This window comes from Chrysochloris asiatica, unplaced genomic scaffold, assembly GCF_000296735.1.
Source record: "Chrysochloris asiatica unplaced genomic scaffold, ChrAsi1.0 scaffold00058, whole genome shotgun sequence".
Classification (NCBI taxonomy): Eukaryota; Metazoa; Chordata; class Mammalia; order Afrosoricida; family Chrysochloridae; genus Chrysochloris; species Chrysochloris asiatica.
In genome coordinates, this window is record NW_006408576.1 from 3,012,326 (window position 1) to 3,027,241 (window position 14,916).

General features: G+C 37.9%; 1 protein-coding gene across 2 annotated transcripts in view; it reads left to right on the top strand.

Moving 5' to 3' along the window:
• Window positions 1–14,916, top strand: part of TPO (thyroid peroxidase) — a 214,629-nt gene that overhangs the window by 20,579 nt on the left and 179,134 nt on the right. For both annotated transcript variants that reach the window (XM_006863961.1, XM_006863962.1), the window contains exon 4: window positions 3,069–3,201. In XM_006863961.1, coding sequence (XP_006864023.1) covers window positions 3,069–3,201 — 133 coding nt within the window. The remainder of the gene's footprint in view (window positions 1–3,068; window positions 3,202–14,916) is intronic.

Here is a 14,916-nt window from a genome sequence, read left to right on the forward strand (position 1 = left end):
ATTCTTATTGCCTAAACCTGTGGATTTAAGCAATTAAGGAGATTACGCTGATGTGTTTGAATCCAGGTCATATTATAGAATTTAACAACCCACAAACCAAAAATGTTTTTTAATATTTTCAGTATAAACTTAGCCTATTTAGAAATTTTATAGTGTGGGACAGTAAAAGAATCCACAATGACCTCCTATTAATCCACTAACCCCATAGCTTTTCAGTCAAGTCAAACAGAAAAGAACTGTTCCAAGGTTATAATCTTTACTAAAGCCTGGCCCCATACAGTGACTGGTAGGTTCAAACCACCAGTCACCGTAGCAGTAGAGTGCTTAACTATTGCATTACCAATGTTCCCCATCATTCTGTTATCAAATGTTAACTATCATCAAATATATGTATCTCTCTTTTCAGTCTGTTTCTTCACATTGGCTTAGCTTGCTTATTAAATTAGTTATGATAATGGTGAATGATATCACTCAATGGTGAATGATAAGCACTGAACTGTGAATCACAGAGTAGGCTGTTAGAGTCCACCAGCAAGGAAGAAAGAAGAAGCTTTCTATGCCCACAAAGTTGTAAAGTCCCAGAAACCTGACAACACTTAACAATAACAACATAGTCATATTGCTATTTTTTTTCTTTTTTACTGAACATTTTTTTCTTATACTTGGACATTTTTCTGTTCTAAAGTATCTGCACTCATATTTTCAGGTCTGATAGTCTTCTATTAACTGAATTCAAATCATATTCAGAATTTTATTTAACCATTCCTATAAACTCATTCTCATTTATTCAATGATTATCATTATTATTATTAATTATTAAAAACCTTGTTTTGCTCCTCTCCAGTTTCAGGATAGAATACATTTCTTCCAGTTTATTGTTTGTTTCCCACCATAGTAGATATTTCAATTTCTTTGGTATTTGGTTAATCAAAGATATGATGCTATATTTTAAGATCTATATAAACCCTCTTGGAGAAATAACTAGTGATTCTTGTTGTTGTTAAGTGCCATCAAGTCAATTCCGACTCAGCGACTCTGCATATGGTTTCTGAGGAGCAGCTGGTGAATATGAACCAGCTTGCAGTTCAAACCAACCTATGGTCAAGTGCTTATCCAACAGTACCACACCATAGGCAACTAAACAGCCCTTGTTTTTATTTCTTAAATAATATATAAGCAACAAAAGAATTAGAAGAAGAATAAAAGACACTGTTTTAGGGGATCTTAAGTTGGAAAGATTTACAGGAAGGAAACTAAAAATCAATATCTGGAAAAATGAAGTTTCATGGATAGACTTATTAATGCTTTTAGCAAACTTGACCAAGGTGAAGTTCTGGGGGAAGATGGGGAAACAAAGACTGTATATTCTTTGTCTTCTGAAGAGTTGGTGCTATCACTAGACACAAATGCTTCAGCTGTGCTATTGTTGTGAATGGGGGGCCCAAGTAAGTTGATTAACATTGGAGATGTGTAAAATGAGAATTGGCAATAACTCTGAGAAGTAGATTGTTTGCTTATCCTTCTGGGCATTCAGAATTCTTTAAATCATTTTCTTAAAGACCACAAAGCTAAAATACATTGGCCGGAAAAAAAAGGGAAAGAAAAACACACGTTCCTAACAATAAAAAAAACTCAAGGAAATTAAATGAAAGAACTATTGATTTAAGGGAAGAAGGAAGATTTTCTTCGTAAGAATGATTTAGGTTTCATATACATATGACAATTCACATATTTTTCAATTAAAAAGAAACCTCTTTTATTGTTCATTTCACATTTGTTTGCATGTATAGTGTTTCACAAACTTAATTATGAAGATATTTAGAATACAGACTGTGACTTATAATTCAGATAAATAATATACTGAGTTGGGTAAACAGTTGTTGTTAAGTGCTGTCGAATCTGGTCCCTCTCAACTTGTATAGAGTTTCCAAGGAGCAGCTGGTGGTTTGAACAGTCAATTTTGCAGTTAGAATTCCAGTGCCCATCCTACAGCATCATACTAGGACTCCAGAATGTTGTTGTTGTTGTTAAGTGCCTTCAAGTTGGTTCTGACACATAGCAACCCTGTATAAGATTGCCAAGTTGTGGCTGGTGAGTCTGAACCACTGACCTTGAAGTTCATACTGAACTGAATTGAATGAATGAATGATTTTCTCTAAGTTATAATCTATAGAACAAAAATGAGTTGCACTTTTACTACAATCATCTTTTTACATATACAAAGCACCTCTTGGTAATACTAAGCTAAACTACATGCACTGACAATTTTTAACCACCTTTTACATTCAAAAGTCACAATTTCATAAGAGTCAGCCTATACCATCATTAAGGAACCTTGGTAGGATAGTGGGTTACAAGTTGGATTGATAACTGCAAGATCAGCTATTTGAATCTATCAGCTACTCTACAGAAGAAAGATGAGACTTTCTGCTCTGGTAAAGATTTACAGCCTTGTAAATCCTGTACAGGGTCGCTATGGGTCGGAACCGATTCCAGGACACATAACAACAAGTCCTGGTGTGGCGCTGTGGGTTAATGTGCTAGACTGCACAGTCGGTTTGAACTGCAAGGTTTGTGGTTCAAGCTCACCAGTAGCTCCTTGGAAACCCTCTAGAGGGTTGCTATGGGTCAGAACTGACTCGTTGGCACTTAACAACAACAACAAAACCCTATACAGGGTTGCTATGAGTTGGAATCGATTCCTAGGCACACAACCACCATCACCACATACCATCACTGGAATCCTAGTGAGATAGTATAAGCACTGGAATGCTAAACACAAGGTTAGTGATCCAAACCCATCAGTCACTCCTTGGAAAACCTATATAGGATCACTATGAGTCAGAACTGACTCAATGACATTTAACAAGAACAGCAACATATCATTGGTATACTGAGAAAAACATTCCATTGAATTGTTCTAGAAAACCAACCATTAAATATACCAAGTAATTTGATTTGACAAGTCAATCCCGAATTCCTATTGTCAGACCAACTTTTGAGATATTATTAATTATAGATTGATTTAGAATTATAGAGTGAATCTGGTTTGTTTACTTTTTTCTCAGATGTTTTATCAGTGGATCTTTTGAACACACTTGCAAATTTGTCTGGATGCCTGCCTTATATGTTACCACCAAAATGTCCAAATACTTGTGTTGCAAATAAATACAGACTTATCACAGGAGCTTGCAACAACAGGTAATGTGTATAGATTTCCTTATTCTTCTCATGTACATTTTGTTTTAATTTGATTAGATGCCCACCATGAAGGAGATCCTGTAAATAATTTGTTATCTTTGTTGTCCCTCCAAGCTTCATTCCTATACCCACTGATTACTTGAAATTTCCATGTGGATGCCTGGGAGACATCTCTGACACAAAATGAGAAAGTAGAATTTTTTTTCCCTTAAAAATAAGTGTATAAAAATCATCCCTAACTTTCTAAACTCAGAAACTTGAAACAATATCCATCTAATTGTTTAAGGCAAATACTTAGGATTTATCCTTGATTTCTCCAAATACCTTATCCACTTTATCCAGTACATCATGAAATCTGTTCGTTCTAGCTCTAAAATGTGTCCTGAAACTCTCCACTTCTCTTTGCATTTTGCACTTTCCTCCTATCTCTAACCTAAGTAGAAGTCAATATAGTATACTAGATTGCTTTTGAATTTACTGCTTTCTGTGGGAGAAAGATGAGGCTGTCTGCTCCTGCAAAGAGTTAGTCTCAGGAACTTTATATAGGTTTACCATGAGTCAAAATCAAATTGATTCCAGTGGGTTTTGGGGTTCTACATTCGATACTGGGCTCAGACATAACAATGATTGTGAGGATAGCACAGTATTGGGCAGTGTTTCCTTCTGTTCTTCACTATGAATTGGAACCAACTTGATGGCATCTAACAACAACAACATCATTCTATACAGGGTTACTAGGAGTCAGAATTGATTCATTGGTGATGAATTTGGTTTGTTTTTTTTTTTCTTTTTTGTATATTCCGTATTGCAGTCACAGTGATCTTTTAAAACCACACAGTTCATCATGGTATGCTTCTGTTTAACACCCTTCACTGGTTTTACTTTTTACTTAGAGTAAATCTAAACCTTTTTCCAGAGTCTGCAAGGCCTTAAGTTTCTCACCTCTGTCAATTTTACTGAAATCAAGTCAAATCAGGCAGCCCTTGGTAGCTATGCTCCAGCCAACTAACGTTCTCTTGGTTACTAGGACACACTTATTCCCACCTCAGAGACAAAGTACTTACTTTTCTCTTTACTTACAATAAATAATCTGTTGTCAAATCCTTTTGATGATTGCATTTTTGTAATTCTGATCTCATTTCCAATAGCACATCTCATGAGGCCTGTCTTAACCTTTGAGTTGTATAATAATGAGTTAATATGCTTTACTTTGTTGTTGGAATCCTGATGCAGGATAAGCACTAGACTGCAAACACAAGGTCGATGATTCAAATCTACCAGCTGCCCTTTAGAAACCCTATCCTGGGTAGCTATGAATCAGAACTAACTTGATGGTCATTAAGTTGGCTCCAAGTCGTAGCTATTGTGTGTACAGTAGTAATACTCCTGGTCCTGCACTGTCTTCACAGTTGTTGCTATTTTTTTGCATCCACTGCATCAATCCATCTTGTTAAGAGGCTTCCTCTTTATTGCTGGCCCGCTACTTGACCAAGCATGACACCTTTATCCAGGTGCTGGTCTTCTTACATGAGATCAAGTTTCATCATCCTACTTCTACGACACTTTCTCACTGTATTTCTCCCAACAGTGATTTGTTTGTTCTTCTGGCAGTCCATATATATATATACTATTCTTCACCATCACCATAACTCAAAGGCATCAGTGTGTGGCACTATAGATAAACACTGGACTGCTGACCACAGTCCCTCCTCAGAAACTCTTTACAGGGTTGCTATGAGTTGGAATTGATTCAAAGGCACTTAACAACAACAGTTCTTCTTAAGTCTATTCATTGTCAAGCTTTTGAATGCATGTGAGATGTTTGAAAAGCCCATGGCTTAGGTCTAAAGCACCTTAGTCTTAAGTGACAGCTTTGTTTAATAACACTTTAAGATTTGCAAAATGCAATACATGATTTGATTTCCTGACTACCAGTGGGGTTTGGGGTTCTACATTCTATACTGGGTTCAATTATGAAAGTGTAACAGTTGTCTAGTGGGGAGATACAGATCATGGATGTAAAGATTGACTAATTTTATAGATGTAGCAACATGGAATGTGGCCAAACAAGGTTTCAGGGATGAAACCTCCAGAGTGAAGCTAAACATATACGTAGAGGTTCATTAGACAGTAAGGGCATCCTAGTCAGAAAGTAAGTAAGAGACTTGACTTTGTAGGTTATATGTAGTAGAAAGGAAGCAAGTGGTGGTGGTAGTAAAAGAGGTAAAAATAGTTACAGGGACAATAGGACAGAACTCCATTTTGGGTGACTTTCATGCTTTTTTTTCTCTGCTGAAAATCGAACAAACATGCTCTAAAAATGTTAGTGACATTATTTGCATGATCTTGCCCACAAAGTTGGCAAATTCATTTTCCAGCCATTTCCCTTGCTTCCTTTTCAGTACCTGTACTTTTGCACATCCCACTGGGCACTCAGGGCCCAGCTCCATCTCTCTTTCCATAGGAAAAATCCCTTTAAACCCAACAGAAAAAATGCCCTTTCTGCTCTTCTTTCTCTGTGTTCCCACAACAATTAATTGTCAATTATTTTCTTAGTCACTCATATGACACTGAGCTCATACTGTTATTTTCTACTTGCCTTTGTATAAATATGTCTTATATCCCTGACTAGATGGTAGACTACTAAAAGGTGTAGTCCTCAACCTAACACCCTAGATTGTAAATTCTCTTTAATATTCTCAATAGTGAGGCTGTTTATATATATATATGACATATGTAGTATGTATTTAATATATGTAATAGTATTCATATTAAAATATGGGGTTTATTCTCAGGCCTTAAAATTCTCAATAAAATATAAAAGTTTTTCTGCAAGATTCAGTCAGCATGTTTAAAATTCAGTCTTTTTAAAAAAAAAAAAAAACATGGGACTTAAAATTCAAGGCAGAGGGTTTTTGTTTTTGTTTTATAATCCTTCTGTGATATATATTGTTTTAACTTATAAAATGTATTTTCCTTTTCAGTATTTATGGCTATTAAGGTTTGTCTCTAAATCATTGAAAAGTTAGATTATAAGTTTGTATTTCAAGTATTAAAAATAGGATTTTCATCTATAGTAAGCTAGGATTATTAGCTGTTTGAGAGTCACCAGTGGACAAAATTCTTTTATTCGTTGCCAACACCATAATTCAAATACATTGATTGTTCTATAGTCTTCCTTATTCATTGTCCAACTTTCACATGCATATGAGGCAGGTGATTGAAAATGCCACAGTTTGGGTCAGATGAATGTTGTTCCTCAAACTGACATCTATTCTATGGAACACTTTAAAGAGGTCTTTTGCAGAAGATTTGCTTAATGAGATATGTCTTTTGAATTCTTGACTGCTGCTTATATCATCTGTGTATCACAGGTTGTTAATGAATCTTCCTCCAATCCTGATGCCACTTTCTTCTTCATATAATTTAGCTTCTCAGATTATTTGCTCAGCATACATATCGAAAGAATACAGTCCTTGCATACACCCTTCCTGAATTTAAACCACTCAGTATCCCCTTGTTCTGTGCAAGCTACTGCCTCTTGGTCTGTGCACAGGTTCCTCATGAGCACAATGAAGTATTCTCGAATATTCATTTTTCTAAATGTCATCCATAGGTTATTGTGATCCACACACAATCAAATGCCTTTGCATAGTCAATAAAACACAAGTCAACATGTTTGTGATATTCTAAAGTGAGGATACATGTTTTCCCCTTATCATTGCTTTGTTTGCACCCATTGTTGAAGCCACTCTGTCAAACCATCTCATTGAGAGTCTTTCTCTTTTTCACTGATGTTCTACTTTACCAAGTATGTTGTCTTTCTCCAAGTAATGGTCCCTACTGATAACATGCCAAAAGAATGGGAGACAAAGTCTCCCCATCCTCATTTTTAAGGAACATTCTGGCTCTACTTCTTCCTTGTCAGATTTGTTCATTATTCTGGCACTCTGCATGAATAATTTATTTCAGAAACATCAGCACAAGACTGGTCCCTATGAGTTGAGGTTACAGATATCCCAACTGCCTGACTTTTCCAACATATTAAACCACTTCACAATCCTTGGTATGACCAACTCCTCCCCTCTTTCAGGTCTTATACAACACACTGCAACATCTCACAAAACTCACAACTGATAAAGAAACAGCTCACATAATTGTGAAACCTGTAAGTCCTTAATCTGTATTCAGAGACCTGTATGGAGAAATCTTCTCATCCAAATTGGCAGGTCAGATGACAGGCTATTGATGTGCAAAACTGTAGCAGCTGGTGAATTCGGTCAGGTAAGGAACTGAAAGTCCCACAAACTGGATGTCAGACAAAAGGAGCCAGGTACAGGATTGAAAGAAAGTGAGCGAGTTTTTATAAAGCAATCCTATACATTGGAGTCAGACTATAGTTCCAAGGGAAACTAAGACCTGAGTCATACCCTCTAATAAACAGGGGGCATCCTTAATCCTTATATCTGCTGTAATCCTTTATCTCTAACCTTACCTTAATCCCTAAGCCTTAGTTCCACCTTAATACTTTTCCTTTGTTGTAGCTTTAAAGTGCCATCTAGTCATGGTGACCCTGCATAGGATTTCCAAAGAGCAACTGGTAAATTTGAACTACCAACCTTGTGGTTCAAACAGACTTTGCAGTCCAGTACATTAACCCACAATGCCATACCAGGACTTGAATTCTTTCCCTCTAGTCTCACCTTTTATCCTTACTCCTTGTTGTTAAGTGCCGTTTAGTGTGTTGTGACTCATGGCTACCCTGTGTACAGTTTCCAAGGATTGGCTGGTTGGTTTGATCCACTCACCTTTCAGTTCAAATCGATCTTGCAGTCCTGTACTTAACCTACAGTGCCACACTAGGACTTTGTACTCCTTGTTGTTGTTGAGTGATATTGTGTCGGTTCCAACCAGTAGCGACCCTATCTAAGGTTGCAGAGGAGCAGCTGATGGGTTTGAACAGCCAACCTTGTGGTTCAAACTGACCTTGAAGTCCAGCACATTATCCTGCAGCACCATACCAGCACTCCTTAGTTCCTATACTCCTCAGTTGCACTGTGTTGTTGTTGTTAAGTGCTGTCGAGTTGGTTCCGACCCATAGCGACCCCATTTAGGGTTTCCCAGGAGTGGCCAGTGAGTTTGAACCACTGATCTTATAGTTCAAGCTGAGCTTGTGGTTGAGTACTTATCCTACAGTGCCACATCAGTTTCATATTAATCCTGACTTATTAACAACTCACTTCAAAATGGGTATAAAGACACAGAGGCTAGGATGTATAATTCATTGCAGAATGGAGAAATTTGGCTGTTGTTAGATACTGTTGAGGCAGTTTTGACCCACAGTGATGCTGTGTTTAACAGAAAAAACACCGCTCCGTCCTGAACCATCTTCTCAATTGCTGCCATTCGTGAGCCCGTTGTTGCTGTCACTGTGCCAATCTATCTCACTGGGGTCTCCCTCTTTTTTGTTTACCCTCCACTTTACCAAGCATGATGTCCTTCTCCAAGGAATCATCTGAAATATGAGAGATGAAGTTCAACCATCTTGGCTTCTAAGGAGCATTCTGTTGTACTTCTTCCAACACAGATTTGTTTGTACTTCTGGCAGTCCATGGCACCTTTAATGTTCTTCTCCAACACCATAACTCAGCTGCATCAATTCTTTTAAGGTCTTCCTTATTCTTTGTCCAACTTTCACATGCATATGTGGCTACTGAAAATACCATGGCATAGGTCAGGCACACTTTAGTCCTCAAACTGACTTTACTCTTAAACACTATAAGGGAGTCCCTAGTGTGGCACTGTAAGCTAATGCACTGCACTGCAAAGTCGTTTGAACCACAAGGTAGGTAATTCAAACACACCAGCTGCTACTCAGAAACCCTATAAAGGGTTGCTATGGGTTGGAAATGACTTGACAGCCCTTAACAACAACAACAGCAAACACTTTAAAGAGGTCTTGTGTTGTTGTTGTTAAAGGCCATCAAGTCAATTCCTACCTATAGCGACCCTGTATAGTTTCCAAGGATCAGCTAGTGAACTTGAACAGCCAAACTTGCAGTTCAAATGACTTTATAGTCTGGCGCATTAACCCATACATAGCACCACACCAGGACCAAAATAAATAATTAGATGGCATGCATAGTCTATGGTATGTTTAATATTCTTTGTCAACATCATAATTCAAAGATATCAATTTTTTTCTTGTCTTTCTTATTTATTGTATAGATTTTGGGCTTATATGATGCTATTGAAAATACCATGGGTTGGGTTGTTGCTATTCCTGTTAAGTGCAGTTCAGTCAGTTTCAACTGAGAACAACACTGCATAGGGATTCTGAGGTTTGTAATTCTTGTGGTAGCAGAAATTCTCAGCTTTCTGTCAAATAACAACTGTTGAACTGAAACCCTGAGCTTGTATTTAGCAGTACAGTGCTTGTCCTACATAGCAACAGCACTCCCATGACTTGGGTAAGGCGTACTAGTTGTCTGTTAGTTTGTTGTACCATGGTGGCTTGTATGTTGCTGTGATGCTGCAAGTTAACCCACCAGCATGTCAAATACCAACAGGGTCACCACGGTGGCAGTTTTCAGCAGCGCTACCAGACAGACAGACTACGAAGAAGGGTCTAGCAATCTACTTCCAAAAATTTTTAAAAACCTGGCAAGTGAAAGCCTTATGGATGGTAACAAACCATAGTCTGATAGTTTGCATACAATTATATGTTCACGTATGTTGTTGTTGGCAAGTGATATCAATTTGGTTCTAACTCATAGTGATCTTATATAGGTTTCTGAGAAGTGGTTGGTAGATTTGAACCGATGACCTTCAGGTTAGCAGTCCAGGCCTTATCTTACAATACCACACCAGGACTCCATGTTCATATATATAAGATACAATTGAGAAAAATCTTACATTTCTGAATTGTAAACCTGCAGGGTACACAGTGTCTGTGTACACAATGCTTTACAAGGATGGATGCCTAATAAATATTTGTAGATTAAATTAAAGTATAAGGTAGTTGGCAATGTAAAGGGTGTTTTCCCTTTAGGGTAAAGATAAGCATGACCAGGTTTCATAGAGTGAGAATGTGGTACACTAGGAGAAGATAAAACTCAATTTCAAATAAAGATCAACCCATGAAGACTGGTACGTGTTATATATATAACACCATTATGTTATGAAACATAAACAGATATTCTGGTCACGTTTCTAACAGTTACAAACTGTTTGGTGGTGGTGGTTGCATGCTGCAGAGTCAGTTTCAACTCATACCAACCCTAGATAGGGTTTCCGGGGTTGTAAATCTTTACAATAAAGCCTAATTTTTCTCCCACAGAGAAATACAAATTGTTTAGACCAGATTATATGTACATCATCTTTTTGATATTTAAATTCTCTCATCTATAAAATAGCAAAGATAATAGTGTTAATTGTAGGGTTGTTATGAGATTCAAATGGAACAATGGGAGCATAAATATTTTATGAGTAATAACTGCTCTATAAATGTTAGTTACTGGTATGGCACTATTGGATAAATACCGGGCCACAGGTAGGTTTGAACTGCAAGGTCGGCAGTTCAAACACACCAGCCTTCCCCCAGAACCCTACACAGTGTCGCTATGAGTTGGAACCAACTTGATGACACTTAACAACAACAATTATCTGTAGATAATCTTCAACTTTTATGCCTCTGGTTCCAAGATTTTATGAGACTTACATCTTGAAGAGCAATAAATTGTCAAAATAAATACATTATTTTCTGAATTATAGCCTGAAAGACCACTACAATAATCCACTCTCTCAAAAGTAACACTGAGTTAAAAATATTGTTATCATTACTTTATTTTATATGAGTCAATCATTTTTATTTAATTCCTTACCAGTTGCTCTTCAGAAACCCTATACTGGGTTGCTATGAGTCAGAACCAATTCAACAGCACTTAACAACAAAAACCTACAGAGTTAAGTGAACAAATTTTAAGAGTATAGCTGGGTAAGTTTGTATATATGTGTACACCCATAGAGCCATCCAGATGAAGATCTAGGACATTGTCTGTACCCCAGGCACTTCTACTCTGCTCCCCAATTGTAGCTGCTATCCTGACTTCTAGACTCCTGGTGTGGCACTGTAGGATCAGCACTAGACTGTGAAGCTCAAGGTCTGCAGTAAAACCCACGAACTGTTTCTCAGGAACCCTATACAAACTCACTACGAGTTGGTACTGACTCAATGGCACTTAATAACATAAACATCCTGACTTCTATGGCTATATTAGTTTTACCTGTTCTTGCCTTTCATGTTAGTGGAATCAGTTTGTGCTATTTTCTATCTGACTTTTTTTGGCTCAAGGTAATGTTTTTGCGGTTCAGTCAGGTTCTGTGTTTTATTGCATAGCGTATACCTATGTTGAACTTTTATAGATATTGCCAAATATCTTTCCAATGTGACGGCTTCAATTTGAATTCCCACCAGCAATGTGTGAGCTTCCTATCTGTCCCATACTTTCACCAATACTTGTGATTTTGAGTCCTTTTAATTTTAGCCATTCACAGTTTCAATTTTCGTTTCCCTTCTGACTAATAGGAGTCCTGGTGTGGTGTTGTGGGTTAATGCTCCAGACTACAAAGTCAGTTTGAACTGCAAAGTTGGCGGTTCAAGCTCACCAGCTGCTCCTTGGAAACCCAACACAGGGTCCCTATAGGTCAGAAACGACTCTATGGCACTTAACATCAACAACAACACTGACTAATAATCTTGACAACTCTTTTCATATGTTTATTTGCCAGTTCAGGTATTTTATCCATATTTAAAATTACATGTCTTTTTTTTCCTCACTAATTTTGAGAAGTTTAAGTTTTCTGAATATGAGTCTTTAGTCAGATATGTTATGCAAATGTTTTTGTACAGCAGTCATTTGTCTTTTCATATTCTTCTGTGTCTTTTGAAGGAAATAAGGTTATAATTCTAATGATTTACAATTTATCAATCATTGCTTTTATAGAATGAAACCTTTTTTCTTGTCTTCTTTAAGAATCTTATTTTTCCCAAGGACATGAAGACATTCTCTTGTTTTCTTCTGAAGACTTTATTTTTTTATATGTGACTCATTTCACTTGACTCTTTGTGCAATGTATGCACTGGGGATCAACATTCTTTTATAGATATACTATTCAATTGATCTGGAGTCCTGGTTTGCACTATTGGATAAGCACTGGACTGCTAACTGCAAGATCGTCAGTTCAAAACCAGTAGTCACTCCTTGGAAAACCTATACAGGGTCTCTGTGTCGGAACCAACTACATGGCACTTAACAACAACAACAGCATTCAACTGATCTAGCACCAGTGATGAAAAAGACCACCCTTCACTCTTTCATACATGTGTGGGGTTTACTTTGAGGCTCTTAGAATAATTACATTTTAATTTCAAATTCATAAATACATATATTTCACATACATATATATTAGGAGCCTGGTGGCACAATGGTTAAGTACTGAACTGCTAATCAAAGGTTAGCAGTTTGAACCCACCTAATGAATTCATGTGGTACTGTGGATTAATGCACTGGACTTCAAGGTCTCTTTGGACTGCAAGGTCAATGGTTCAAGCTCACCAGCTGCTCCTCAGAAACCCTATACAGGGTCGCTATGAGTCAGGAGTGACTCAATGATGCTTAACAACAACAGCATCATGGCAGAAAGATCTATCTATCTGTTTCCATAAAGGGATAGCCTATGAAACCTGTAACTCCATATATGACTCCAAAACTGATACGACGGTACTTGTAAATAACAATGATAGCTAACAACAACAACATATGTATATGTACATGTATATGACTGAGCTTCCAAAAGTCTGTGGAAAGATTCCATTATCTTTAAATTCTAGTTTTCTGTGAACTTTCATAAGCTTCCTTGTGCAGGCTGGTGCTTATCCTACAGTTTTACCAGCAGGTAAATGACAAAGAGTGATTTGTTATTGTTGTTGCTAAGTACCATCAAGACAGTTCTGACTCTTAGTGATCTTATATACAATAGAAAGATGCACTGCCAGGTCCTGAGCCATCCTCAGTCACTGCTATGCTTGAGCCTAAGACTGCAGCCACTGTGTCAATCCATGTAAGTCAGGCAATGAATCACAACCCTGTCTAAACCTATTTTTTAAAAAAATCAGGGATCTTTAAAAATGAAGCATCTTATTTATAAGGATAAAGCTGTATTGAGAGACATATCTTGGATTCAAGGACTGGGGTTCCTTTTCACAAAGCTGGACCGGGACCCATGCATAGGGAAAATTGGGTGTTGCAAACCTAACTTTGGCAGCAATATTCATGGTGCTCATGATATGATTCACATGCTCAGAAGAGAAAAGTGTTAAGAATATCAGACTCTTCCATTCTCAGTGAAGATTAGTCATGTCTCCTGTTGGGAGGAACCACTCAGCTGCAGCAAAGGTTATTTGTTTCTTCCACAATATTACCTTCAAATATGGACTGCTTGAGACAGGGGAAAATGAAACTACCCCCTGGTTAATGCACTAGACTGCAAAGTCAGTTTGAACTGCAAGGTTGGTGGTTCAAGCTCACTAGTTGCTCCTTGGAAACCCTCTAGAAGGTCGCTAGGGGTTGGAACCTACTCGACAGCACTTAACAAAAACAACAAATCATTATTGTGGGAGCAAAGTAGTTCTGTATGATAAACACTAGACTGCGAACCCCAAGGTTGGTGGTTTGAGGCCACCAGCCACTCATCAGAGAAAGATGAGGTTTTCTATTGCAAAGCTGCACAGCCTTGGAAACCCCATGTAAGAGTGCTATGAGTTGGAACTGACTCTAAGGCACTTAACAACAACAACAACAAATCACTGTTTATGATCTACACGCTGGTAAAACTGAAGGATAAGCACCAGACTGCTAAGCACAAATCCACCAGCGGCTCCATGGGAGAAAGATAAAACTTTCGACTCCTGTTAAAGATTTACAGTCTTGGAAACCCTCTACAGAGTCACTGCGATTCTGAATCAACCCACTGTCAGTGGGCTGTTGAGTAATCACTGCTATAGGTATCTGCTGGTGCAGTAGTTGAGCATTTAGCTGCTAACTGAAAGAAAGGTTGGTGGTTTGAGCCCACCAGTCACTCCATGGGAGAATGCTGTATATCTATCAGTTAGCTTTCGTAAGATTAAAACAAGCCTGTTGACATTAAGTCCACACTGACTCATAATGTCTCGCAAGGGACCGAGTGGACTAGCTTGGACACCCTATGGGGCAATGCCACTCTGTCCTATAGGATTCCTGAGTCAGAGGTAATGAACTGGATGACCATGGGGTCAGTCCTGCTGTGCCCTATATTGGCCTCTGTTTTTTGTAGAATATGGTGGTTTAATGCACCGTTTTAACAACCAGCTCAGTCATGTTCAAATTCCCAATTTGCATCTAACCAACATCTGAATTTAAGCTAAACCATTTAACATCTCTGTGGCGAAGTTCTCTCTCTTTTTTTTTAAATGTTTTATTGTGAATTATATGATAGTTTACATGTTTACATGAGAGAACTTTAGTTTTGCATTCATTCCATCGTATATCATTTCATTGCCATGGTTCCAATCCCCTTCATGCATCATCAACCGACCAAAGGGTATATCCTAGAAATCTGCCCCCTACTTTCCCCCCTCTCTTCCCCCTCCAGTCTTCCGCCCACAGGCCCTCTCCC